Source organism: Aquarana catesbeiana, linkage group LG13, assembly GCF_042186555.1.
Source record: "Aquarana catesbeiana isolate 2022-GZ linkage group LG13, ASM4218655v1, whole genome shotgun sequence".
Lineage (NCBI taxonomy): Eukaryota > Metazoa > Chordata > Amphibia > Anura > Ranidae > Aquarana > Aquarana catesbeiana.
The window spans coordinates 31,244,364-31,272,347 of record NC_133336.1 but is presented as its reverse complement, the minus strand read 5'-3'; the positions used below and the strand labels follow the sequence as shown (position 1 = coordinate 31,272,347).

Below are 27,984 nucleotides of genomic sequence, written 5' to 3'. Positions count from 1 at the left end.
TTCCTTCTACGAATATATAATAGAAAGTTTATTGCATATTTACAAAGAAAAATAACTTTTCTTTACAGTCAGCAGACTAAGCCATCATCCTCCGTCTTCCCCACATCCCACTCCGTCAGAAGCTCCGAGCAAACTTCAGTGTAAAGCAAATCCCAGTCCCAGTGCACGTCATCCTGTGGAGGAAAACCACATTACCACATCGCTCCCACAAAATATCATCACCCCTAGCTGCCCCCCCAGACATGTCATATCCCTTCCAGACGTGTTACCTCCCCCCGACATGTTATTTCCCACCCCAGACATGTGAAACCCCCGCCAATACATGTCACCAATCACAGTCACCCAGGACCTGTAGCTAGAACAGGCCACTGTCTAATCTGGTTCCCATCATTGCATTCTGTGATCTCACCTCTCTCACTTCCCCTTCTGGTGACAAGACTTTGGTGAGGAGTTTTAGATCGATGTCCCCATCCTGATAAGAGAATATGATAGTGTTAAGTAAAAAGAAACATCTATAGTCAAACTGTCCATTAATATAGATAATTGAAGATTTTCTGTTTACACCAATAGAAGAGCCAACTGTCCTACCGTGTCAGACCCATGAAAACACAAGAACCACCCATCCCAGGTGACACCACACCAGAACTACACCAACCTCCATACTACAGCAGACACCACAGGTACTCTGGGCTGAGGGTGTATTGCATTTTCTGGGGCAATTCACTGTATGGAAGGATAACGGATAACCTTTGGCAAAAATTCAGTGTAAGGATGAATGGGGAATACTCAGATCTGGTCATATGTTCACCCTTTCTGGGAGAAAATCCTCTTCTGTGACAGGACAGCAGATCAATGGGAGTGAGGTGGAGGTCCAAGGAAAAAGGATAGTTACACTGAATGGAGCAGGGGCAGGTAAGACATCCAGGGGGTGTCCAGTGGCAGTATATTGGGGACAGGGGGTGTCCAGTGGCAGTATGTTGGGGACAGGGGGTGTCCAGTGGCAGTATGTTGGGGACAGGGGGTGTCCAGTGGCAGTATGTTGGGGACAGGGGGTGTCCAGTGGCAGTATGTTGGGGACAGGGGGTGTCCAGTGGCAGTATGTGGGGCAGACAAGGTGTCCAGTGGCAGTATGTGGGGCAGACAAGGTGTCCAGTGGCAGTATGTGGGGCAGACGGGGTGTCTAGTGGCAGACTGTGTAGGAGACGGGGTGTCTAGTGGCAGACTGTGGAGGAGACGGGGTGTCTAGTGGCAGACTGTGGAGGAGACGGGGTGTCTAGTGGCAGACTGTGGAGGAGACGGGGTGTCTAGTGGCAGACTGTGGAGGAGACGGGGTGTCTAGTGGCAGACTGTGGAGGAGACGGGGTGTCTAGTGGCAGACTGTGGAGGAGACGGGGTGTCTAGTGGCAGACTGTGGAGGAGACGGGGTGTCTAGTGGCAGTATGCGGGGCAGACGGGGTGTCTAGTGGCAGACTGTGGAGGATACGGGGTGTCTAGTGGCAGACTGTGGAGGAAACGGGGTGTCTAGTGGCAGTATGTGGGGCAGACGGGGTGTCTAGTGGCAGTATGTGGGGCAGACAGGGTGTCTAGTAGCAGCATGTAAATCAGACAGTGCTGAGGCAGTATGTAGAGCAGATAGAGTGTTTAGTGACAGTAAGTGAGGAAAAGGGGGTGTCTAGTGGCGTTTGTGGGGCAGACGGGGTGTCTAGTGGAAGTATGTTGGGCACATGGAGTGTTTAATTCCAGTATGTGGGCCAGACGGGGTGTCTAGTGGCAGTATGTGGGCCAGACGGGGTGTCTAGTGGCAGTATGTGGGCCAGACGGGGTGTCTAGTGGCAGTATGTGGGCCAGACGGGGTGTCTAGTGGCAGTATGTGGGCCAGACGGGGTGTCTAGTGGCAGTATGTGGGCCAGACGGGGTGTCTAGTGGCAGTAAGTGGGCCAGACGGGGTGTCTAGTGGCAGTAAGTGGGCCAGACGGGGTGTCTAGTGGCAGTATGTGGGCCAGACAGGGTGTCTAGTGGCAGTATGTGGGGCAGACGGGGTGTCTAGTGGCAGTATGTGGGGCAGAAGGGGTGTCTAGTAGCAGCATGTAGAGCAGAGTGTTAAGTGGAAGCATGTGGGACACTGGGGATGTCTAGTGGAAGTATAGGGGACGCAGGGAGCTCACCAGGGTCTGGAAAGCGGCATGTCTCATAAGGTCATTGTCCAGGTCTCTATAGGTCATCACTCGATTTACTTGAACACTAAAGGAAAGAAAATGTTATATAATGTTATAGAAGTGATAAAGAGAAGAAGCAAGGAAAGTACACAGTGAGAGAGTGTGAAAAGGTAGAGATAACACAGCAAGGGATGGAGAAGACACAGCATACAGAGACATAGTAAGATACAGAACAGTTCTTACCTAGGGGGTGCAGCAACTTGCTGAGCTAAATCCTCCTCCTGAACCTCCTCCAGATCTGGAATCACCGGAATATCTATGGAGAAAATTCCAAAAATGGCAGAATATCACAAAATGTGCTCTCTCTGTTATCCCTGTCCTGTACCGATATCCCTGTCCTCTCTCAGTTATCCCTGTCCTGTATGTGTGTCTCTGTCCTCTGTTATTCTTGTCCTGTCTTCTCTGTTATCCCTGTCATGGACCCGTATCCCTGTCTTCTCTCTGTTATCCTGGTTCTGGGCTCATGTGACTCCATACAACCACCTCTGGACTCCATGCATCTCACTCACCTTCACCCTCATCCGACTCATCCAGACTTTGCTGTCTCAAACGACTGCTGCAGGAAGAAGAGAAAATGTACACAGCGTACTACATTGTACACAGAATGTATAATAAAATATATACTGCATACTATATTGTACAAAGTTGTAAAAGTATATTATAAAGTACACAGAATGTACAGTTAGGTCCATATATATTTGGACACAGGCACAATTTTCATACTTTTGGCTCTGTATGTCACCAGAATAAAATTAAAATTTAACAATCCAAATGAATTTGAAGTGCAGATTTTCACCTTTAATTCAAGGGGTTGAACATAAATATCAAGTATAAATTTTAGGAATTGTAACCATTTTATACACAGTCCCCCCTCCCCCATTTTCAGGGGCTCAAATGTAATTGGACTAATGAATATAATCATAAATAAAATGTTCATTTTTAATATTTTGTTGAGAATCCTTTACTAGTAATGACTGCCTGAAGTCTGGAACCCATGGACATTACCAAAGACTGGGTTTCCTCCTTTCTGATGCTTTGCCAGGCTCTAAATGCAGCTGTCTTCAGTTGTTCTTTGTGGCTCGTTCTGCCTTTAGTTTTGCCTTCAGCAAGTGAAATGCTCAACTGGGTTAAAATCAAGTGACTGACTCGGCCATTGCAGAATTTTCCACTTCTTTTCCTTCAAAAGCTCCTGGGTTGCTTTTGCAGTGTGTTTTGGATCATTGTCCATATGTACTGTGAAGCGCCGTCCAATCAACTTTGCTGAATTTGGCTGAATCTGGGCTGACAGTATATCTCTAAACACTGCAGAATCCATCCGGCTGCTATTGTCACATCATCAATAAACACCAATGACCCAGTGTCACTGGAAGCCATGCATGCCTATGCCATCACACTGCAAGCTCCACCATGAGACCACAGATGACGTTGTGTGCTTTGGATCATGAGCTGTTACAAGCCTTTTCCACACTTTTTCCTTCCCATCATTCTGGTACAGATTAATCTTAGTTTCATCCGTCCAAAGAATGGTTTGCACCTTGCGGAGAAACTCTGTGTTTGCTCTTGTGAAGTCTTTTCTTGATTGTAGACTTTGGCAATGATACGCCCACCTCCTGGAGAGTGTCCTTCACTTGTCTGGAGGTTGTGAATGGGTTTTTCTTTACCATAGAGAGGATCCTGCGATCATCAACCACTGTTGCCTTCCGTGGACGTCCAGGCCTTTTTATGTTGCTGAGCTCACCAGTGCGTTCTTCTCAGAATGTATCAAACACTGGACACTGGTACAAGCAGACAGGCAGGGAGGGGAGGAGGACAGAGGAGACACAGGAGAGCAGGGCTGTAGATGATGGAGACACTTACTCTGACCACGGTGTCAGGGCTCAGCAGCCCTGATATATCGTGGTCAGCATACAGTGGGGAGGGCATAGCCAGGCAGGATCAGCCAGGTTTTTTAGGTGTTACAGGGGGCCAAGTGACACAGTACAAGCACTGTGCTGTATAAAATGCTTTAAGGGAAAAAGATCTGATTATTGGGGGTTTTTTTGGGCTAACAAACACTTTAAATATGTTTTGGTAAATACCTGAAAAAAAATAAAATTGTGGTTGTGTTCAAATATATATGGACCTAACTGTATAATATGTATACCTTAATATACACTACATACTATAATGTACAAAGATGTATAATATAATGTACTCAGGGTACTATAGCGAGAAGAGATGTATAATAATGTATAATGTACAATTTCCAGGAGTAACAGGTTTATTATGGAAATCGCACATTTGGGTAGCAAATAAAGTATGCGGTGTATATAATATTATACATTATATTATGCTTGCATAGCAAGTATAGTATGTTTTGTTTACTTGCACATATAGCATTTGGTGCATATTATATAACACACAATTATACATTTTTTGTATTTATTATGTATACACTGTTCTATAATGTAGACTGTGTACTATATTATAAACAGATATAAAATAATGCATTAAAGGAGTTGTAAAGGAAGGAGGTTTTTTATCTTAATGCATTCTATGCATTAAGATAAAAAACCTTCTGTGTATAGCAACCTCCCCAGCACCCCCTAATTACTTGAGCCCCATCTCTCTCCAGCGATATCCACGAGTGTTCTAGCCATCCGGGACACTCCTCCTGTTTGGCTGAGACACAGCAGCGGCGCCATTGGCTCCCGCTGCTGTCAAAATTAGTTAGCCAATCAGGGGAGAGAGGGGGTGGGGCCGGTTCGGGGCTCCATGTCTGAATAGACACACGGAGCTGTGACTTGGCTCGAGTGCCCCCATAGTAAGCTACTTGCCATGGGGGCATTCGACAAAAGGGAGGGGCCAGGAGTACAGAAAGGGGCCCTGAGAAGAGGAGTATCCTGGCTGCTCTGTGCAAAACCAACTGCACAGGGGAGGCAAGTATAACATGTTTGTTTTTTTTTTTTTTAAACGAGACTTTACAATCACTTTAAATAATGTACACCAAATGTATAATATATTGTACACAGATATCTAATAATGTATAACATAATGTACATAGCGTACTATAATGAGAAGAGAAGGATGGGAGGTGGTCCTTGTCCTGGACACACTTAACAATACAAATCACATTACACAATGGCAGAGATGAGATGGACTGCTGGAGGAAAATATTATATTCAGTAATAGGTTTTCCTCATGTGAATGGTTGCAAGAGGCAAAACATGGCGGCCTCTTACAGGGAAGAGAGCAGCCAATTATCTGCCCTCTAAAATGTTACCATGTTTTCACAAATGACATCACTACACCTTTACATGGCGTCACTTACTCTTCCACGTCCTCCGCACCACGCTTTCCCAGCCTGCAAGAAAGAAACATCTTTTTATCCAGTAAATGTAACGTGAGCAGTTTTTCTGGATGTCATTATGGAAAGTGTTCCTAGTACTGATAATATGGAAATTATTGTGACCTATGCGGGGTTCGGATGCCATGCTGGAGCCCCAAGGATCCCCAAGTTTTCCCATAAGATTGCTGAGGGTTTGCTAGGTTGTAACTTTTCCAGTACTTCATCAACAGCTCACCATTATCCCCAATGTTAGAAGGAAACACTCACTTGGAGGTCCCTGAGGAGTCGTCTGCCCACCCTCCCTGCCGCAGTGGTTTCGGGGGGCCCTGAAACAAGTAAATGAAGAGAATCAGAACATAATTTGTAGCAAGGAACACATTGTTACTACTAATATACAGTGTAAGATACAGAAATCCAAGTAAGGGCTCTTTTACACGGGCGATCTGATCATATCTGCCTGTCACTTTTTTAGGCGAACCTGATCGGAAGGTCCGTGCATCTCTACGGACCGGCGGACTTGTGTCCGGTTACACCCGCCTACCTCCGGGTGCAATCAGGCCCGCTAGAAAAAAAAATTGTGGAGGACTGCATCCTCTTCCGTTTGGGCGGGCTAGATCTGAGTCAGCCGGGTATAAACGGACAGCGGAGTCCGTTTACTTCCAGACCCCCCATAGAGTAGAGCGGGTCTGTCCGTGTCCGCTCTGCATAAACCGAGCGGATACAGACCTGTCATTTGCTCCAATCTGCTCTGATCAGCAGTGGATTTGTGAGCAGATCCCCTGCTGATCATAATGCAAACCGCCTGTGTGAAAGGGCCCAAAGACATTGCTACCAATTATATACAGTATAGGATATATGACTCCAAGGAACACATTGCTTTCACTTACAGTCATGTAAAAAATTAAGCAAACTCCATAGAAATTGTTAACTTTTTAACATATTTGAACAGGCAAACATTAGATCTTTATCAAACAGAGATGGACAAGCGGCCCTGGATGCAATCTATCTGCTTCCAGGGGCACACATGCATCCCTGCACAAAAGCAAACAGTTGGCGCTGCAATTATCAGTATATAGCTGCAGCCTGTCGTTGATTTGTACAGATGGCTGTGCAAAAAGTGGTCACTCCCAGGTGCAAAGATACACAAATTTTTCATAGTTTACAGCTCTCTGCGCCTGGTATTGCCTCCTATAGCAGAAGTTACTTGTAGAGATTTTTATATAACTCTCCACCAGTCTCTGACTGGTCCTCCATGCAAAATCTGCAGATGCAAGAGGTTTGTGGGTTTCCTCAAATGAACTGCCTATTTCAAATCCCCCACAGCACTTCAATGGGATTCAAATCAGAGCTCTGACCAAGGCACTCCATAACCCGCCATGTCTTCTTTTTGAGCTAATCTGTGGTGGATTTGCTAGTGTGTTTCAGATCATGGCTGAAAGACTAATTTCTGGTCAAAAGTCAGAGTTTAGATCCATGGCCTCACATTCTCATTAAGCCCACTTTAACCACTTCAATACTGGGCCCTTTCACCCCCTTCCTGCCCAGTCCAATTTTCAGCTTTCAGGGCCGTCGCATGTTGAATGACAATTGCGCAGTCATGTAACACTGTACTCAAAATACATTTTTTAGAATTTTTTCCCACACATAGTGCTTTCTTTTGGTGGTATTTGATCACCACTTGGGTTTTTATTTTTTTTGCGCTCCAAATAAAAAAAGAAGGCCGAAAATTTTGAAAAAAAAAGTTTTTTCTTAGTTTCTGTTACAAAACTTTGCAAATAAGTTTTCTCCTTCACTGATGAGTACTGATGAGGCAGTACCGATTGGCACTGATGAGGTGGCACTAGGGATGGTCCCGATGTTCTAATCGAACATAAGTTTGACTCAAACATCGGGTGTGCGTTTGTCCGCAAACCAAACTGAACATATGGGGCGTTCGCGGCAAATTCGAGCACCACGGAGTGCCCCATAATGCACTGCAAGGTCGCAGTGCATTGACGGCTGCTGATTGGCCAAAGCATGCACCTGACCTGCATGCTTTGGCCAATCACGGCGTGATCTGCTGGGAGAGCGATGATTGGCCAAAGGCAGGGTGTCCACGCCTATACACTATATAAGGCTGCTTACACGGCGGTCGTATGTAGTGTGATAACATGGAGCGATTGAGAGAACTTGAGCTAGATTAGGCAGATTAGTAATTTGTGTGCAGGCGGTATGTATAATATATATATATATATATATAATCAGTGTAGAATATATACAGTGCAGGCAATGTATAAATATATATACACACACACACACACATATATACAGTGCAGAGTATATCATGCAGTGCATTGAAGTGGTTAAGGGGAACCCTATGACAGAATTAAGAAAAAATCGTCATGGGGTCCCCCCAAAATCCATACTAGGCCCTTTAGGTTGATGGGGACAAGGGTCTCTTCCCGACATCCCTGGCCATTGGTTGTCGGGGTCTGTGGGTGTTGGGCTTATCGGAATCTGGAAGCCCCCTTTAATGTGGGGACCCCCAGATCCCGCCCCCCCCATGTGAATTGTACCCCTACCCATTCACCAAAAAAAAAAAAGTGTCAAAAAGTTAAACCACAATAGACAGTTTTTGACAATTCCTTTATTAAAAAAGAAAAAAAAAAAAAAAAAAAGTGTCCCACGACGTCCATCCATCTACAATCACTCCACCCGAAGGACCCGAAAAATAGAAAAGAAAAAGGTCCGCCTCGATGGGAGGCCTCCTGGGGACTGCTGAATCTTGGCTGTGACAGCTGTTATATAGGCAAGGGCGGGGCCACCCGGTGACGTAACCGAGTGACCCGTCCCTTCTGCCGTCATGTGACGTCAGATGGGGGTGGGGTCATCCGGGTTACATTACAACCGCAAGCAAGTTTAAATGACATTTTTCCCTTTAGAAATGTAATTTTGCTGCGGCACCGTTCTACACATTGCACATATGTGCCACTTTACAGGCAGACTAAGGGGACCCCCCCCCCCCCCCCCCCCCAGGCATGATATTTAAAGGAATATTTCATTTTTATTGTTTCACTTTAAGCATTATTAAAATCACTGCTCCTGAAAAAAAGGTTGTTTTAAAAACTTTTTTTTTTTTGCATTGATACATGTCCCCTGGGGCAGGACCCAGGTCCCTATATACTTTTTATGGCAATAACTTGCATATAATCCTTTAAAATTAGCACTTTTGATTTTTCATGTTCATGTCCCATAAACTTTAATAGGGTTTGCATGTTCGCTCAAACGTTTTTGCATGTTCTGGTGTGAACCGAACCAAGGGTGTTTGGCTCATCCCTAATGGGCACCGATCATGAGGCACTTGTATGCAGCACTGATGGGCACTGATAGACAGCACTGATAAGCAGCACTGATGGGTGGCGCTGGTGGGCACTGATAGGCGGCACAGATAGGCAGTACTGATCAGGAGGCACTGAAATCACTGATGGGCACAGATTGCCATCCTAATGGGCACTGATTGGCACCCCTGGTGGGCTCACCTGGTGGCCTCTAATGGGCATCCTCGATGGGTCTGCACTGATAAATCAATGCACTGATTATCACTGCAGACCCCCCCGATCAATGAGAGCAGCGATCAGCTCTCCTCTATTCACGTCTGTCAGTGCGAGTGGAGGAAAAGTCGGTAAACGGATTGGACACAGCTGATCACGTGGTAAAGAGCCTACATCATAGACTCTTTACCTAGATTGGAGATGAGAAGTGTCAGACTGACACACCACCGATCGCCGCGCTATGCGCTAGCAGCTTATTCTTCTGGATGTCATATGATGCCCAGTCAAGATAACGCAACCACTTTCCGGCCGTCATTTTGCTATATGGCGGACGGGAAGTGGTTAATATAATGCAGAATGCATAGCTGACTTGGTGATTCAAGCTGCTTGGGCCCTGAAGCAGCAAAACAATCCTAAACCATAACATTACCACCACCATGCTTCACAGTAGTTATGAGGAGGTTCTCCTAAAACATTTCCCTGAGTTTGTGACAAACATGTCTACTGTTACTGTGACCAAACAGCTCCATATTTAAGTTGATCAATCTTCAGCACATTGGGGTTGAATTACTAATGCTGGAGAGAAAATCTGGTACAGCTGTGCATAGAAACCAATCAGCTTCCAGATTTTTTTTTTTTTTTGTCAAAGCTTAATTGAACAAGCTGAAGTTAGGCTGGTCATACATTATACAATTTTCCTTTAGGATTTACCAAAACCACACAATATGAGGTCAAACCTAAACACTTTAAATTTGTATGCAATCAGGCAGTCCCTTGCACTACATAGTTGAAGGTAAATCTAAAGGAAATTGAACAAGAAAATTGCATAATGTATGGCCAGCTTAAAGTGGAGGTCCGCCAAATTTTATTATTTTTTTTAAAGTCAGCAGCTACAAATACTGTAGCTGCTGACTTTTAAAAGAAGGATACTTAACTGTCCAGGGCGCCCGCGATGTCGGCACCTGAGGCCGAACCGTCCCTTGGCTCTTGGGTGCTACTGCCACCGCCATCTTCGGTAAGGGAATCAGGAAGTGAAGCCTTGTGGCCTTACTTCCTGGTTCCCTACTGCGCATGTGCGAGTCGCGCTGCGCAATCCGAATGGTCCCTGCTGTCTCTGGGACCCGTTTGTCTCCCAGCAGACAGCGCGGAGGGGACGGGAAGTGGCATAGACCCCCGTGGGGTTCTATGCCCGGAAGTGGGTGCAAATACCTGTCTTATACAGGTATCTGCACACCCCATCCCCCTGAAAGGTGCCAAATGTGACACCGGAGGGGGGGAAGGGTTCCTAAAAGTGGAAATTCGCTTTAAAAAGCCAATTGGCTACCATACACAGCTGCACCAAATTTTGCACTCTCCAGTTTTAGCAAATCAACCCCATTGTTCCAGAAGGTCTGGTCTTTGCCTATATGTTCAATGGAAAACTCTATTCTTGCTCGAATGTTCTTTTTGGACAACAAAGGCCTTTTCTTAAAGAGGAGTTCCCATTAAAAAAAAAATAAAAAATTAAAAGTCAGCAGCTACAAATACTGCAGCTGCTGACTTTTAATTAGACACTTACCTATTCCAGGGTCCAGCGATGCGGGGGATTAAAGCCCCGCTCGTCTCCCCCTCCGTTCGGTGGCGCCGGCATTGCAACTCTGGTCGCCGGGCTGTGGTTTCACAGCTGGGCACCCACTGCGCATGCGCGAGTGGCGCCGCACGCCGGGATTGGCCTTTCAGTCATCTGGGACCTGTAATGGGTCCCAGATGATTGACAGGAAGGAGGGAGCAGAGCTGAGCCCTTCCTGTGCCGAGGGGAAGTGATGTCACCAGCCCAGGCACTGAAAGAGGCAGACTACGAGGGACCACCTAGCAACAGGCATTTAGAGGTGAGTTTAAAAAAATTCCAAAATGTTTTTTTTAATTTTTTTTAGGCACATTCATGTATTTTTTTTTTTATTGGGTGGAACACCACTATAAGGCACCTCTAATGCAGGTTGAATTGGTGCAAAATCTCTTTCTGATTATAGATGCATGCTGCTTGACCTCAACTGTTGTGCAACAGTTACCCAAACACTCCATTTACTTTTGGGGTTCTTGGAGACTTTATCAGCATCAGTCAGCTTTTGGGTAGAATGTGCTGGGCCAGACAGGGGTGGGCAAAATAGCAGTTGTTTAAAATATACACCCCTTGTGGATTTTTTTCCTTATGATGGAATTATTCATTTCAAATCCCTTGCCAGACTCATAGACAACTTCCTTTCTGAGGGCTTTAGAGAGCTCTATTGACCTTGGAATATTAAGAACACATTCATCAATAGCAAAGAACCAACACCAGACCCTATAGAGGAGATTTACTAAAACTAGAGCACACAGAATCTGGTGAAGCTCTGCAAGGTAACCAATCAGCTTCTAACTTCAGCTTGTTCAGTTAAGCTTTGACAATAAAACCTAGAAGTTGATTGGTTACAGCGCACAGCTGCACCAGATTCTGTGTGCACCAGTTTTAGTAAATCTGCCCCTGAGGTTTAAATAGGACAAGTTCCACCTGCATACACCCTAAGGAAATTAAATCATTGACACCTAATCTGGACCACCAGATTCTAATTTTCATGGATTTGAAGTGGTTGTAAATGTAAGTGCATACCTACTTTTCCATATGAAAAATCTGCATTTTTTTCATTTAAACCAGGGGTCTCCAATATTTCTAAACAAAGGGCCAGTTTACTGCCCTCAGACTTTAGGGGGGGCCGGGCTGTGGCCATTGGGAGTAGAATAGGTCCCAATGACAGTGGGAAAATACAATGCCCCATCACTGGTGTGAGTGGGATGAATTGCGTCCAATCATTGCTGTGGTTGGGCCCCATTGTTGGTGTTATTGGGAGAATATGTGCTCCATCATTGATGTCATTGGGAGGAATTGTGTTCCATCACTGGTGTCATTGGCTCCATTGTTGGTGTCATTAGGAGGAATTTTGTCCCCTTTTAGTGGTGTCATTGGGAGAAATTGTGCCTCATAATTTGTGTTATTGAGAGGAATTGTGCCCCATTGTTGGTGTCATTGGGAGGAATTGTGCCCCTTCATTGGTGCCAGTGAAGGAAATTATGCCCCACTGTTGGTATTAGTTAATGAAATAGTGCCGTAAGGGCCAGATAAAAGCAAGCACAGAGCCGCATCTGGCCCCCGGGCCGCAGTTTTGAAGACCACTGTTTTAAATGAAAGAAAACGAATACACCATGTCAGTTCTAAGTGTCATTTATTCAAGCACATCACCTTTATCTATAGGCACTATATGAAACAAGATCTATGGTTTGCCTGTTCAGACATGTTGAAAAGGTATGTCCATGGAGTGTACTTAATTTTCCCATAGCTGTAAGGCTGGCCATAGATAGAGCAAACTCCTTTCCTGCAACCACGAGTTCCGGAAAAGAAAACCCCTCGAATCCCCCATCACAGACAGGGTTGATGGGAGAATCCCTTATGCGGAGCCATTGTGTTCTCCTGGCGGGGTGTGGGGGAAGCCATCCCTGCCGAAAGAACACACTGATTATTGCTAGCGACTATAACAGCGTGTAAAATCTGGGAAGCTGGTTGTACTCAAGTTGAAAGATCGATCAACTCACTACATTCAGCCTGCCCATATATGGTTCAAATTTCAGCCGATTCCTGTTAAATCGGTCGGGATTTGAACAGTCTATGGCCAGCTTTAGTGTCCTTGAAATTTTCTGAATGTATCTAACATGAGCAGCATATCCGGAGTTAGCATGGAAATTCTGTTTGCTCTCTTTTCACATTCAGCGCACCTCTCTTGTGGCCACGCGGGAAGTGTCTCCTTCATCTTGTTGAGTGTCCTGAGCAGCTCGAGCACGACGTCCCATCCTGGCGCCCTGCAGAGGGAAGATTTTATATAAGTTTTAACACTGGAGTCACACTACACTTCACATACATCTCACCATAAGGATAATGGGGGGGTTTCTGGGGTGTATCTGTGTATATAGTACTATGGGAGGTATATACAGTATACATAGGAGGGGGTCTCTGTGTATATACACAATACTGTGTATATATGAGGTCTCTGTGTTTACTGTACTATGTAAGTTATATACAGAGTGCTTTCACACTGGGGCGATGCGCTGGCAGGACATTAACCCTTTCATGACTAAGCCTATTTTTGAAATTTGGTGTTTACAAGTTAAAATCCATATTTTTTGCTAGAAAATTACTTAGAATCCCCAAACATTATATATATTTTTTTAGCAGAGAATCTAGAGAATAAAATGACGATTGTTGCAATATTTTTTATCACACGGTATTTGTGCAGCAGTGTTTTAAACGCAAATTTTTGGAAAAGTGACACTTTCATGAATTTTTAAAAATCCAAACAGTAAAGTTACCCCAATTTTTTTGTATAATGTGAAAGATGATGTTACGCCGAGTAAATAGATACCAAACATGTCACTCGTGGAATGGCGACGAACTACGGTACCTTTGAATTTCCATAGGCGACGCTTTAAAAATTTTTTACGGTTACCAGGTTTGAGCTACAGAGGAGGTCTAGGGCTAGAATTATTGCTCTCGCTCTGGCGATCGCGGCGATACCTCACATGTGTGGTTTGAACACCGTTTACATATGCGGGCGCGACTTCCGTATGCGTTTTCTTCGCTGCGCGAGCTCGCGGGGACAGCGGCACTTTAAAAAATTTTTTTGGTTTTTTTTTTTATTTATTTTTGTACTTTATAAATTGTGTTTAAATTTTTTTTTTTTTTTTTTTTTTTACTTTTATTGCTGTCACAAGCAATGTAAACATCCCTTGTGACAGTAATATGTGGTGACAGGTACTCTTTATGGAGGGATGGGGGGTCTAAAAGACCCCCCATCCCTCCTTTACACTTCAAAGTATTCAGATCGCCGAAAACGGCGATTCTGAATACTGTGTACTTTTTTAAATTCGGCGCCATTGGCAGCCGAGTAAACGGGAAGTGACGTCATGACGTCGCTTCCACGTTTACAGCAAGAAGGCATGGAACAAAGCCGCTCGCAGCTTCGTTCCAGTCCGCCCCCAGCCGCCAAAGGCAGCGGAACGGACACCGGGCCTCCCGATCGCACGGGAGGCCCGGTAACAGCGGCGGGAGGGGGGGGATGTTCCCTCCCGCTCCTCCGGTATAACAACCGAGCGGCTTTTAGCCGCATCGGTTGTTATACTCGGGTAGCCGATCGCCCGCTGGAAACAACGGTACCGGGATGATGCCTGCAGCTGCGGGCATCATCCCGGTATAACCCCGGAAAGCCGAGTACGCATATATGCGTTCGGTCGGCGGGAAGGGGTTAAAAGAAGTCCCGCAAGCAGCATCTTTGGGGAGGTAAAGGAGCGGTGTATACACCGCTCCTGCCCATTTAAATGACTGGGCACCGCTGCCGAAGCACCTGCAAAGCGCTTCAGCAGCGGCGATACATGGGCGCATTTATCCCTTTATTTGGCCACTAGCGGGAGTTAAAAGCGCCCTGCTAGCGGCCGAATAGCACCGCTAAAATGCCGGTAAATCGTCGCTAAAACTAGCAGCGTTTACCCGTCAATGCCCACCTTTCCCAGTGTGAAAGCGGCCTTAGTGTTTGGCTGAAGTCATTTATTATCAATCAACTGTGTTTACTCTTTTTAACCACTTGCCGACCGCCGCACGACTATATACGTCGACAGAGCGGCACGGGCAGGCAAAAGGACGTATATGTACGTCCTTGCCTGCCCGCGGGTGGGGGGTCCGATCGGACCCCCCCCTGGTGCCTGCGGCGGTCGGCAAATCTCCCCCGGCGATCGGAGGTGAGGGGGAGGCCATCCATTCGTGGCCCCCCCCCTCGCGATCGCTCTCAGCCAATGGGATCATTTCCCTGCCTCTGTATTGTACACAGAGGCAGAGGAAATGATGTCATCTCTCCTCGGCTCGGTATTTTCCGTTCCGGGCCGAGGAGAGAAGACTGCAATGTAAGTGCACCAACACTACACACACAGTAGAACATGCCAGGCACACTAAACACCCCGATCCCCCCCCCGATCGCCCCCCGATCACCCCCCCCCCCCTGTCACAAACTGACACCAGCAGTTTTTTTTTTTTTTTCTGATTACTGTATTGGTGTCAGTTTGTGACAGTTACAGTGTTAGGACAGTGAGTATTACCCCCCTGTAGGTCTAGGGTACCCCCCTAACCCCCCCTAATAAAGTTTTAACCCCTTGATCACCCCCTGTCACCAGTGTCGCTAAGCGATCATTTTTCTGATCGCTGTATTAGTGTCGCTGGTGATGCTAGTTAGGGACGTAAATATTTAGGTTCGCCGTCAGAGTTTTATAGCGACAGGGACCCCCATATACTACCTAATAAATGTTTTAACCCCTTGATTGCCCCCTAGTTAACCCTTTCACCACTGATCACTGTATAACCGTTACGGGTGACGCTGGTTAGTTTGTTTATTTTTTATAGTGTCAGGGAACCCGCCGTTTATTACCGAATAAAGATTTAGCCCCCTGATCGCCCGGCGGTGATATGCGTCGCCCCAGGCAGCGTCAGATTAGCGCCAGTACCGCTAACACCCACGCACGCAGCATACGCCTCCCTTAGTGGTATAGTATCTGATCGGATCAATATCTGATCCGATCAGATCTATACTAGCGTCCCCAGCAGTTTAGGGTTCCCAAAAACGCAGTGTTAGCGGGATCAACCCAGATACCTGCTAGCAACTGCGTTTTACCCCTCCGCCCGGCCCAGCCCAGCCCACCCAAGTGCAGTATCGATCGATCACTGTCACTTACAAAACACTAAACGCATAACTGCAGCGTTCGCAGAGTCAGGCCTGATCCCTGCGATCGCTAACAGTTTTTTTTGTAGCGTTTTGGTGAACTGGCAAGCACCAGCCCCAGGCAGCGTCAGGTTAGTGCCAGTAGCGCTAACACCCACGCACGCACTGTACACCTCCCTTAGTGGTATAGTATCTGAACTGATCAATATCTGATCCGATCAGATCTATACTGGCGTCCCCAGCAGTTTAGGGTTCCCAAAAACGCAGTGTTAGCGGGATCAGCCCAGATACCTGCTAGCACCTGCGTTTTGCCCCTCCGCCCGGCCCAGCCCAGCCCACCCAAGTGCAGTATCGATCGATCACTGTCACTTACAAAACACTAAATGCATAACTGCAGCGTTCGCAGAGTCAGGCCTGATCCCTGCGATCGTTAACAGTTTTTTTGGTAGCGTTTTGGTGAACTGGCAAGCACCAGCGGCCTTTTACACCCCGGTCATAGTCAAACCAGCACTGCAGTAACACTTGGTGACGTGGCGAGTCCCATAAGTGCAGTTCAAGCTGGTGAGGTGGCAAGCACAAATAGTGTCCCGCTGCCACCAAGAAGACAAACACAGGCCCGTCATGCCCATAGTGCCCTTCCTGCTGCATTCGCCAATCCTAATTGGGAACCCACCGCTTCTGCAGCGCCCGTACTTCCCCCATTCACATCCCCAACCAAATGCAGTCGGCTGCATGAGAGGCATTTTTATGTCCTCCCGAGTACCCCTACCCAACGAACCCCCCCCAAAAAGATGTTGTGTCTGCAGCAAGCGCGGATATAGGCGTGACACCCGCTATTATTGTCCCTCCTGTCCTGACAATCCTGGTCTTTGCATTGGTGAATGTTTTGAACGCTACCATTCACTAGCTGAGTATTAGCGTAGGGTACAGCATTGCACAGACTAGGACACACTTTCACAGGGTCTCCCAAGATGCCATCGCATTTTGAGAGACCCGAACCTGGAACCGGTTACAGTTATAAAAGTTACAGTTACAAAAAAGTGAAAAAAAAAAAAAAAAAAAACACAAACAAAAATATAAAATAAAAAATAATAGTTGTCGTTTTATTGTTCTCTCTCTATTCTCTCTCTCTCTATTCTCTCTATTGTTCTGCTCTTTTTTACTGTATTCTATTCTGCAATGTTTTATTGTTATTATGTTTTATCATGTTTGCTTTTCAGGTCTGCAATTTTTTATACTTTACCGTTTACTGTGCTTTATTGTTAACCATATTTTTGTCTGAGTACAGCATTCACGACTTTGAGTGGTTATACCAGAATGATGCTTGCAGGTTTAGGTATCATCTTGGTATCATTCTTTTCAGCCAGCGGTCGGCTTTCATGTAGAAGCAATCCTAGCGGCTAATTAGCCTCTAGACTGCTTTTACAAGCAGTGGGAGAGAATGCCCCCCCCCCCCCCCCACCGTCTTCCGTGTTTTTCTCTGGCTCTCCTGTCTCAACAGGGAACCTGAGAATGCAGCCGGTGATTCAGCCAGCTGACCATAGACCTGATCAGAGACCAGAGTGGCTCCAAACATCTCTATGGCCTAAGAAACCGGAAGCTACGAGCATTTTATGACTTAGATTTCGCCGGATGTAAATAGCGCCATTGGGAAATTGGGGAAGCATTTTATCACACCGATCTTGGTGTGGTCAGATGCTTTGAGGGCAGAGGAGAAATCTAGGGTCTAATAGACCCCAATTTTTTCAAAAAAGAGTACCTGTCACTACCTATTGCTATCATAGGGGATATTTACATTCCCTGAGATAACAATAAAAATGATTAAAAAAAAAAAAAATGAAAGGAACAGTTTTAAAATAAGATAAAAAAGCAAAAAAATAATAAAGAAAAAAAAAAAAAAAAAAAAAAAAAAAAAAAGCACCCCTGTCCCCCCTGCTCTCGCGCTAAGGCGAACGCAAGCGTCGGTCTGGCGTCAAATGTAAACAGCAATTGCACCATGCATGTGAGGTATCACCGCGACGGTCAGATCGAGGGCAGTAATTTTAGCAGTAGACCTCCTCTGTAAATCTAAAGTGGTAACCTGTAAAGGCTTTTAAAGGCTTTTAAAAATGTATTTATTTTGTTGTCACTGCACGTTTGTGCGCAGTTGTAAAGCATGTCATGTTTGGTATCCATGTACTCGGCCTAAGATCATCTTTTTTATTTCATCAAACATTTGGGCAATATAGTGTGTTTTAGTGCATTAAAATGTAAAAAAGTGTGTTTTTTCCCCAAAAAATGCGTTTGAAAAATCGCTGCGCAAATACTGTGTGAAAAAAAAAAATTAAACACCCACCATTTTAATCTGTAGGGCATTTGCTTTAAAAAAATATATAATGTGTGGGGGTTCAAAGTAATTTTCTTGCAAAAAAAAATAATTTTTTCATGTAATCAAAAAGTGTCAGAAAGGGCTTTGTCTTCAAGTGGTTAGAAGAGTGGGTGATGTGTGACATAAGCTTCTAAATGTTGTGCATAAAATGCCAGGACAGTTCAAACCCCCCCAAATGACCCCATTTTGGAAAGTAGACACCCCAAGCTATTTGCTGAGAGGCATGTCGAGTCCATGGAATATTTTATATTGTGACACAAGTTGCGGGAAAGAGACAAATTATTATTATTTTTTTTTTTTTTTTGCACAAAGTTGTCACTAAATGATATATTGCTCAAACATGCCATGGGAATATGTGAAATTACACCCCAAAATACATTCTGTTGCTTCTCCTGAGTACGGGGATACCACATGTGTGAGACTTTTTGGGAGCCTAGCCACGTATGGGACCCCGAAAACCAAGCACCGCCTTCAGGCTTTCTAAGGGCGTAAATTTTTGATTTCACTCTTCACTGCCTATCACAGTCTCGGAGGCCATGGAATGCCCAGGTGGCACAAACCCCCCCCCCCAAATGACCCCATTTTGGAAAGTAGACACCCCAAGCTATTTGCTGAGAGGTATAGTGAGTATTTTGCAGACCTCACTTTTTGTCACAAAGTTTTGAAAATTAAAAAAAGAAAAAAAAAATTTTTTTTTTTGTCTTTCTTCATTTTCAAAAACAAATGAGAGCTGCAAAATACTCACCATGCCTCTCAGCAAATAGCTTGGGGTGTCTACTTTCCAAAATGGGGTCATTTGGGGGGGTTTTGTGCCACCTGGGCATTCCATGGCCTCCGAAACTGTGATAGGCAGTGAAGAGTGAAATCAAAAATGTACACCCTTAGAAATCCTGAAGGCGGTGATTGGTTTTCGGGGTCCCGTACGCGGCTAGGCTCCTAAAAAGTCCCACACATGTGGTATCCCCGTACTCAAGAGAAGCAGCAGAATGTATTTTGGGGTGCAATTCCACATATGCCCATGACCTGTGTGAGCAATATATCATTTAGTGACAACTTTGTGCAAAAAAAAAAAAAATAAATAAATTGTCACTTTCCCGCAACTTGTGTCAAAATATAAAATATTCCATGGACTCAACATGCCTCTCAGCAAATAGCTTGGGGTGTCTACTTTCCAAAATGGGGTCATTTGGGGGGGGTTTGTGCCACCTGGGCATTTTATGGCCTTCAAAACTGTGATAGGTAGTGAGGAGTAAAATCAAAAATGTACGCCCTTAGAAATCCTGAAGGCGGTGATTGGTTTTCGGGGTCCCGTACGCGGCTAGGCTCCCAAAAAGTCCCACACATGTGGTATCCCCATACTCAGGAGAAGCAGCTAAATGTATTTTGGGGTGCAATTCCACATAGGCCCATGGCCTGTGTGAGCAATATATCATTTAGTGACAACTTTTTGTAATTTTTTTTTTTTTTTTTTTTTCACTATTCAATCACTTGGGACAAAAAAAATGAATATTCAATGGGCTCAACATGCCTCTCAGCAATTTCCTTGGGGTGTCTACTTTCCAAAATGGGGTCATTTGTGGGGGTTTTGTACTGCCCTGTCATTTTAGCACCTCAAGAAATGACATAGGCAGTCATAAATTAAAGACTGTGTAAATTCCAGAAAATGTACCCTAGTTTGTAGGCGCTATAACTTTTGCGCAAACCAATAAATATACACTTATTGACATTTTTTTTACCAAAGACATGTGGCCAAATACATTTTGGCCTAAATGTATGACTAAAATTGAGTTTATTGGATTTTTTTTAGAACAAAAAGTAGAAAATATCATTTTTTTTCAAAATTTTCGGTCTTTTTCCGTGTATAGCGCAAAAAATAAAAACGGCAGAGGTGATCAAATACCATCAAAAGAAAGCTCTATTTGTGGGAAGAAAAGGACGCAAATTTCGTTTGGTTACAGCATTGCATGACCGCGCAATTAGCAGTTAAAGCAACGCAGTGCCAAATTGTAAAAAGTGCTCTGGTCAGGAAGGGGGTAAATCCTTCCGGGGCTGAAGTGGTTAAATCATAATGACAACAGAAACAACCCAAAGGCTAAAATCACCAGGGTATGTAAACTTTTGATCAGGGTCATTTGGGTAGTTTCTGTTTTCATTATCATTTAAAATAAGTAAACACAGTTGATTGATAATAAATGGCTTCAGCCAAACACTAACCATGAGTGAAAGAAAAAAGTTTTTGTGTTATCATGAAAAATGGCCAAGAAATCATAAATTCTACCATGGTATGTAACTTATGAGCACAACTGTGTGTGTGTGTATATGGTCTCTGTGTAGAGATATGTACAGTATACAATATATGAGGTCTCTGTGCATACTGTACTATGGAGGAAGGTATATACACATATATGGGGGGGGTCTCGGTGTATATATTATTATTGGAGATATATACAGGAGGTCTCTGTGTACATGATGCTATGGGAGAGATATGTAGGAGGGGATCTCTGTGTGTGTGTGTATATATATATATATATATATATATATATATATATATATATATATATATATATATATATATATATAATTACGTGTATATAGAAGGTCTCTCTGTATACAGAACAATGGGTGGGGGGGGTATCTGTGTACAGTATTATGCGAGATATGTACAGTGTATACAGGTAGGGAGGTATATACCATGTATAGAGTAGGGAAAATAATTATTTGATCCCCTGCAGATTTTGTAAGTTTGCCTGCATACAAAGAAATGAAGGGTCTATCATTTTTATCATAGGTGTAATTTAAATGATAGAAACAGAATATCAACCAAAAATCCAGAAATAACACATGAAAAAAATGTTTATAAATTGAGTTGCAGTTCAGTGGGTAAAATAAGTATTTGATCCCCAAGCAAAACATGACTTAGTACTTGGTGGAGAAACCCTTGTTGGCAAGCACAGATGTAAGATGTTTCTTGTAGTTGGTGACCAGGTTTGCACACATCTCAGGAGGGATTTTAGTCCACTCTTCTTTACAGATCTTCTCTAAATGCTTAAGGTTTCTTGGCTGTCCTTTGGCAACTCGAAGATTAAGCCCCCTCCATAAATTTTCTATAGGAAAACGGAGACTGGCTGGACCACTCCATGACTTTAATGTACTACTTCTTGAGCCACTCCTTTGTTGCCTTGGCAGTACGTTTTGGGTCATTGTCATGTTGGAAGATCCATCCATGACCCATGTTCAATGTTCTGTCTGAGGGAAGAAGGCTTTCATCCAAGATTTTACAATACATGGCCCCGGTCATTGGCCCCTCAAAAGTGAAAGGCTTCTCAGCCTTTTGGCTAAGATCAAGTGTAGTATCTGTTTTTATCAGTTACCAAGCGGTGGTGCTGTGTTACTGTCCCTGATCCATGGCGGTGGGTTGGGGGTGGCAGTGGCTATGCAAATCCACTTGGTGTAATGGTAACCTGGACGGTTAGCATCAGGGAGAGCCGAAACTGGACTGCTCTACGAACGTTACTAAATCTCCTTTAGAGAAAGCCGGAAGGGTTACCTCCTGATAGGGATGGAGAAGCACTGGGTCTGGCCGAAGGTTCAAGTCCCTGTCCTAGATTGGTGTGGTTTTCGGGAAAGAACACTGGCCCCCCTTTCCCACCGGGGAGCGGTTCCGGGGAGCGGTTAGTATTTCCCGAATGTAATTAGGTAGGAGCAATGGGAGCAGTGGTGGAGCCTTTTCCTCCTGGGGCTCGCCCTAAGTTCTCAAAGCTCCATGCCTTCCTGGTGGGGACGGAGCTGCACTGGTCTGGCTGTGGGCCGGGGTTAAAAGAGGCCCATGGTGTATGTGCCCCTGGAATTGCAGTCCAGGGGTGCCGTAGTTTCACAGTGATGCGGATCACTTGAATTATGGCACCAATGTCACTGCACTTCGCACACTTTTTTCTGCACCTGCCTCTAGGATTGAGGCTTTTGGCTAGAACCAGAGGAATTTTTTACTCCTGGCTGAAGGGCCGGCCATTGTTTCACACAATGACACTTTAATTTCCTCTCTCCACTTCTTTTATTTAAGCCCCTTGTTTGTCACTTTTTTGTCTTTTTTTGTTTGTACACGATTTTGCACGTGTGATTGGTAGGGGTGTAGGTCCTCGGGCCTGCCCTGAAAGTCTTGGGAGGGGGTGGACATGGCCTTCTGGCTTAGTTTGCCCTCTCTCATGGGGTCTTCCTTCGGGGGAGCCCCACCTAGTACTTGGGTGGGTCTGTTTCGGCAGACCCTCCAAAGAATGGGGTCCGTCTGGTTTTGGCCAGATGGACCAAGTGTAAGTACCTCAGTCCCCGTCTGAAGCCTAAAGCCCCAAGGGATCAGGGTTAAGGTCCTTCTTCTTGGAGGACAATGTATACACCCGTTGCACGTTTTGCGTTACACTTTTTATATGTGTTCACTTTTTTTGGCACCGGGTGGAGTTTTTGGAGTGTGTTCACTAGCCACAGGCTTAAAAAAAAAAAAAAAAAAAAAAAAAAAAAAAAAAAGAAAAAGATTGTGAGGTTTGAATCGAAGAAAGAGATTCTGTGGACAGGTGTCTTTTATACACATAACGAGTTGTCATTAGGAGCACCTTCTTACATTGACAGGACTAATCTGTGTACTACATGAGCACCTACTGTAGCCAGTCTGTGGGAGCCAGAATTATTGTTGGTTGTAGGGGATAAAATATTTATTTTACTCACTAAACTGCAAACCAATTTAAAACATTTATATCATGTGTTTTTTTTTCTGGATTTTTGGTTGATATTCTGTCTCTATCATCTAAAATACATCTATGATAAAAATTATAGACCCTTCATTTCTTTACAAGTTGCAAAACTTACAATACAATCTGCAGGGGATCAAATCATTATTTGTGTCCACTGTATAGGAGGGGTTCCTGTGTATATAGTACTAAGTCAGATATATATTGAAGTGACTCTGTATATATATTACTATGGGAAGTATATATAGAAAGCGGTTCTGTATACAGTACCGTGGGAGGTATATAAGGTATGTACGGGAGGAGTCAATGTGTATACAGTACTATAGGAGGTATGTACAGTTTATATAAGGGAGAGTATCTGTGTATATAGCACAATGCTGGTATATATTGGGGGGGGTACTATGAAAGGTATATATATATGGTGTCTCTCTATGTACATTACTATGGGAGGTATATACAGGAGGGGGTCTCTGTGTATACAGTACTATGGGATGTATATACAGGAGGGGGTCTCTGTGTATATAAGACTATGGGAGGTATATATAGGAGGGGAGCCACAATGTAAATGCACCACCAGAGAGCCACTTTGTTCCCGCATCACCAGAGAGGGAGCTGTACCGGCACCACCAGAGGGGGAGAAAGATGAAGCCACTGCCAGGGTAGAGACATGCTACACTACTGACTAGAGTTGGCCTGGGCAACCCAGAGTGAGCGAACGTCCAGCCGGAGGGATCACTGTTGCAGTTTCACCGGGTCTGGTAAGAGAGCCTGTTGGCCATTATACATTACTGTTCCCAGGAACTGAGCCATTAGGAAGTGCCTAACTGGATATCCTCTAGGCCAACCCTAGTGACGCCACTGTCCCGGAGCCCACAACAAGTTCCCGGCACTGAGTTTCGGTAACTGGCCAGACAGGGACGCGCCAGCGTGGGCACCCAGGACATCTGCCGCCCGGAGTCCCACAAGCGGCGATGGGCTTTCCGTAGCAGCCGACACCTCTCTCCCCACTGTCAGCCACACACACTCAGTACACAGCCAAGACTTCAGTGCAAGAGCCTCCCAAAGCACCCAGCACATATCCCCTTACCCAAATGAAAAGATGCTGTTTCGCTCACTGTCCTCTTCCCGCGGCGTCCCTCTGTCCTCCCATGAAGATGACAGGGCGGATCTTAAAAAGGAAGGGGTGTGGCCTTGACAAGGGGTCGGTCCTAGTTAAATTAGGGGGTGCGCGAGCTTAGTCAGGCCTAGTGCAGCACAAAACCTAAATACACCACTGGATCTCTGTGTATATAGTACTATGGGAGGTATATACCGGAGGGGGTCTCTGTGTATACAGTACTATGGGAGGTATATACAGTATATATAGGAGGGGGTCTCTGTGTATATGGTACTATGGGAGGTATATATAGGAGGGGGTCTCTGTGTATATAGTACTATGGGAGGTATTTATAGGAGGGGGTCTGTGTGTATACAGTACTATGGGATGTATATACAGTATATACAGGAGGGGGTTTCTGTGTATACAGTACTATGGGAGGTATGTACAGTTTATATAAGAGAGAGTATCTGTGTGTATATAGTACAATGCTGGTATATATGGGGGGGGGTACTATGGAAGGTATATATATGGTGTCTCTCTATGTACATTACTATTGGAGGTATATACAGGAGGGGGTCTCTGTGTATACAGTACTATGGGAGGTATATACAGGAGGGGGTCTCTGTGTATACATTACTATGGGAGGTATATACAGGAGGGGGTCTCTGTGTATACATTACTATGGGAGGTATATACAGGAGGGGGTCTCTGTGTATATAGTACTATGGGATGTATATATAGTAGGGGGTCTCTATGTATATAGTACTATGGGAGGTATATACAGGAGGGGGTCTCTATTTATATAGTACTATGGGAGGTATATACCGGAGGGGGTCTCTGTGTATACAGTACTATGGGAGGTATATACAGTATATATAGGAGGGGGTCTCTGTGTATATAGTACTATGGGAGATATATACAGGAGGGGGTCTGTGTGAAAACAGTACTATGGGATGTATATACAGTATATACAGGAGGGGGTCTCTGTGTATACAGTACTATGGGATGTATATACAGTATATATAGGAGGGGGTCTCTGTGTATATAGTACTATGGGAGGTATATATAGGAGGGGGTCTCTGTGTATACAGTACTATGGGATGTATATACAGGAGGGGTTTTTTGTGTATACAGTACTATGGGAGGTATGTACAGTTTATATAAGAGAGAGTATCTGTGTGTATATAGTACAATGCTGGTATATATGGGGGGGGGGGGTACTATGGAAGGTATATATATATGGTGTCTCTCTATGTACATTACTATTGGAGGTATATGCAGGAGGGGGTCTCTGTGTATACAGTACTATGGGAGGTATATACAGGAGGGGGTCTCTGTGTATACATTACTATGGGAGGTGTATACAGTATATACAGGAGGGGGTCTCTGTGTATATAGTACTATGGGAGGTATATACAGGAGGGGGTCTCTGTGTATATAGTACTATGGGAGGTATATACAGGAGGGGGTCTCTGTGTATATAGTACTATGGGAGGTATATACAGGAGGGGGTCTCTGTGTATATAGTACTATGGGAGGTATATACAGGAGGGGGTCTCTGTGTATATAGTACTATGGGAGGTATATACAGGAGGGGGTCTCTGTGTATATAGTACTTTAGGATGTATATATAGGAGGGGTCTCTGTGTATATAGTACTATGTGAGGTATATATGGGGGGGGGTCTCTGTGTATATAGTACTATGTGAGGTATATATGGGGGGTCTCTGTGTATATAGTACTATGGGAGGTATATATAGGGGGGGTCTCTGTGTATATAGTACTATGGGAGGTATATAGGAGGGGGTCTCTGTGTATATAGTACTATGTGAGGTATATATAGGAGGGGGTCTCTGTGTATATAGTACTATGAGAGGTATATATAGGAGGGGGTCTCTGTGTATACATTACTATGGGAGGTGTATACAGTATATACAGGAGGGGGTCTCTGTGTATATAGTACTATGGGAGGTATATACAGGAGGGGGTCTCTGTGTATATAGTACTATAGGATGTATATATAGGAGGGGTCTCTGTGTATATAGTACTATGTGAGGTATATATGGGGGGGTCTCTGTGTATATAGTACTATGTGAGGTATATATAGGGGGGGGTCTCTGTGTATATAGTACTATGGGAGGTGTATATATAGGGGGGGGGTCTCTGTGTATATAGTACTATGGGAGGTATATACAGGAGGGGGTCTCTGTGTATATAGTACTATAGGGTGTATATACAGGAGGGGGTCTCTGTGTATATAGTACTATGGGAGGTATATATAGGAGGGGGTCTCTGTGTATATAGTACTATGGGAGGTATATATAGGAGGGGGTCTCTGTGTATATAGTACTATGGGAGGTATATATAGGAGGGGGTCTCTGTGTATATAGTACTATGTGAGGTATATATAGGGGGGTCTCTGTGTATACATTACTATGGGAGGTGTATACAGTATATACAGGAGGGGGTCTCTGTGTATATAGTACTATGGGATGTATATATAGAAGGGGGTCTCTGTGTATATAGTACTATGTGAGGTATATATAGGAGGGGGGTCTCTGTGTATATAGTACTATGTGAGGTATATATAGAAGGGGGGTCTCTTTGTATATAGTACTATAGGATGTATATATAGGAGGGGGTCTCTGTGTATATAGTACTATGGGAGGTATATATAGGAGGGGGTCTCTGGGTATATAGTACAATAGGGTGTATATACAGGAGGGGGTCTCTGTGTATAGTACTATAGGGTGTATATACAGGAGGGGGTCTCTGTGTATATAGTACTATAGGGTGTATATATAGGAGGGGGTCTCTCTGTATATAGTACTATAGGGTGTATATTTAGGAGGGGGTCTCTGTGTATATAGTACTATAGGGTGTATATATAGGAGGGGGTCTCTCTGTATATAGTACTATAGGGTGTATATTTAGGAGGGGGTCTCTGTGTATATAGTACTATAGGGTGTATATATAGGAGGGGGTCTCTCTGTATATAGTACTATAGGGTGTATATACAGGAGGGGGTCTCTGTGAATAGTACTATAGGGTGTATATATAGGGAGGGGTCTCTGTGTATATAGTACTATAGGGTGTATATATAGGAGGGGGTCTCTGTGTATATAGTACTATGGGAGGTATATACAGGAGGGGGTCTCTGTGTATATAGTACTATGGGAGGTATATACAGGAGGGGGTCTCTGTGTATATAGTACTATAGGGTGTATATACAGGAGGGGGTCTCTGTGTATATAGTACTATGGGAGGTATATACAGGAGGGGGTCTCTGTGTATATAGTACTATAGGGTGTATATACAGGAGGGGGTCTCTGTGTATATAGTACTATGGGGTGTATATACAGGAGGGGGTCTCTGTGTATATAGTACTATAGGGTGTATATACAGGAGGGGGTCTCTGTGTATATAGTACTATAGGATGTATATATAGGAGGGGGTCTCTGTGTATTATACTCGCCCCGGCTCTCCGGCTCTCTCCCAGCTCCAGCACGTCCTCCATGTCCCGGTTGGTCCCTGCAATCACTTACTTGTCTCCATAGCAACCGGGGCGCTCTCTCCGGAAGCCTCAGCAACAGTCAACGCCCCCTACTTGGGACCAATATGTCCGCTTGCCCCATTCTCACTGTATCCTTACTGTGGACGAGTGTGGGGTGTAGCAAGATGGCGGAAGCGACGAAACGTCCCTTCCGTTACACATTTTGACGGGTCGCCGAATCTGACGAAACAGCGGCGCTTGGGAAAGGGCGTGGCTCGCCCACAATCCTCCCCCTCAGGTTGGCCAGTTACAGAATGTCGTTCCTTCTTACAAGCTCCGCCTCCTTCCTAGACTGATGAGAATCAGCGGCCGTCACGAGTACGCCCACCCCCTCTAGTGGCCGAATAAGAGAAGTGCGGGATCAGCTTTCTGTACAGTTCTATAG

The 27,984-nt window shown here is 44.7% G+C and overlaps 1 protein-coding gene and 1 pseudogene across 4 annotated transcripts; one reads left to right on the top strand and one right to left on the bottom strand.

Moving 5' to 3' along the window:
* On the bottom strand, window positions 1-27,755 carry IFT43 (intraflagellar transport 43). 4 transcript variants are annotated; one of them, XM_073610565.1, is made up of 10 exons: window positions 27,522-27,754; window positions 24,036-24,156; window positions 12,858-12,941; window positions 5,812-5,870; window positions 5,527-5,559; window positions 2,726-2,772; window positions 2,400-2,472; window positions 2,166-2,241; window positions 410-472; window positions 1-173 (listed from the first exon to the last, which is right to left on the bottom strand). In XM_073610565.1, exons 3-10 carry the CDS (start codon window positions 12,930-12,932, stop codon window positions 69-71), a joined length of 531 nt encoding a protein of 176 aa, XP_073466666.1. In that variant the 5' UTR covers window positions 12,933-12,941; window positions 24,036-24,156; window positions 27,522-27,754; the 3' UTR covers window positions 1-68. The 4 variants fall into 4 exon arrangements, with proteins under 4 accessions (XP_073466666.1, XP_073466664.1, XP_073466662.1 ...); XM_073610563.1 differs by lacking the exon at window positions 24,036-24,156 and having other exon boundaries at window positions 2,726-2,769; window positions 27,522-27,755; XM_073610561.1 differs by lacking the exon at window positions 24,036-24,156 and having other exon boundaries at window positions 27,522-27,752.
* On the top strand, window positions 21,525-21,655 carry LOC141120768 (U2 spliceosomal RNA; annotated as a pseudogene).
* Window positions 27,756-27,984: the final 229 nt, after the last annotated feature.

Coding starts and splice junctions, on each gene's coding strand:
- IFT43 (XM_073610561.1), bottom strand. CDS start 27,563: ATGGAGGACGTGCTGGAGCTGGGAGAGAGCCGGAGAGCCGGG. Junction 2,773..5,526: donor GGTGCGGAGGACGTGGAAGA/GTAAGTGACGCC, acceptor TTCTTCCTGCAG/CAGTCGTTTGAGACAGCAAA. Junction 174..409: donor CAGAAGGGGAAGTGAGAGAG/GTGAGATCACAG, acceptor TTTCCTCCACAG/GATGACGTGCACTGGGACTG.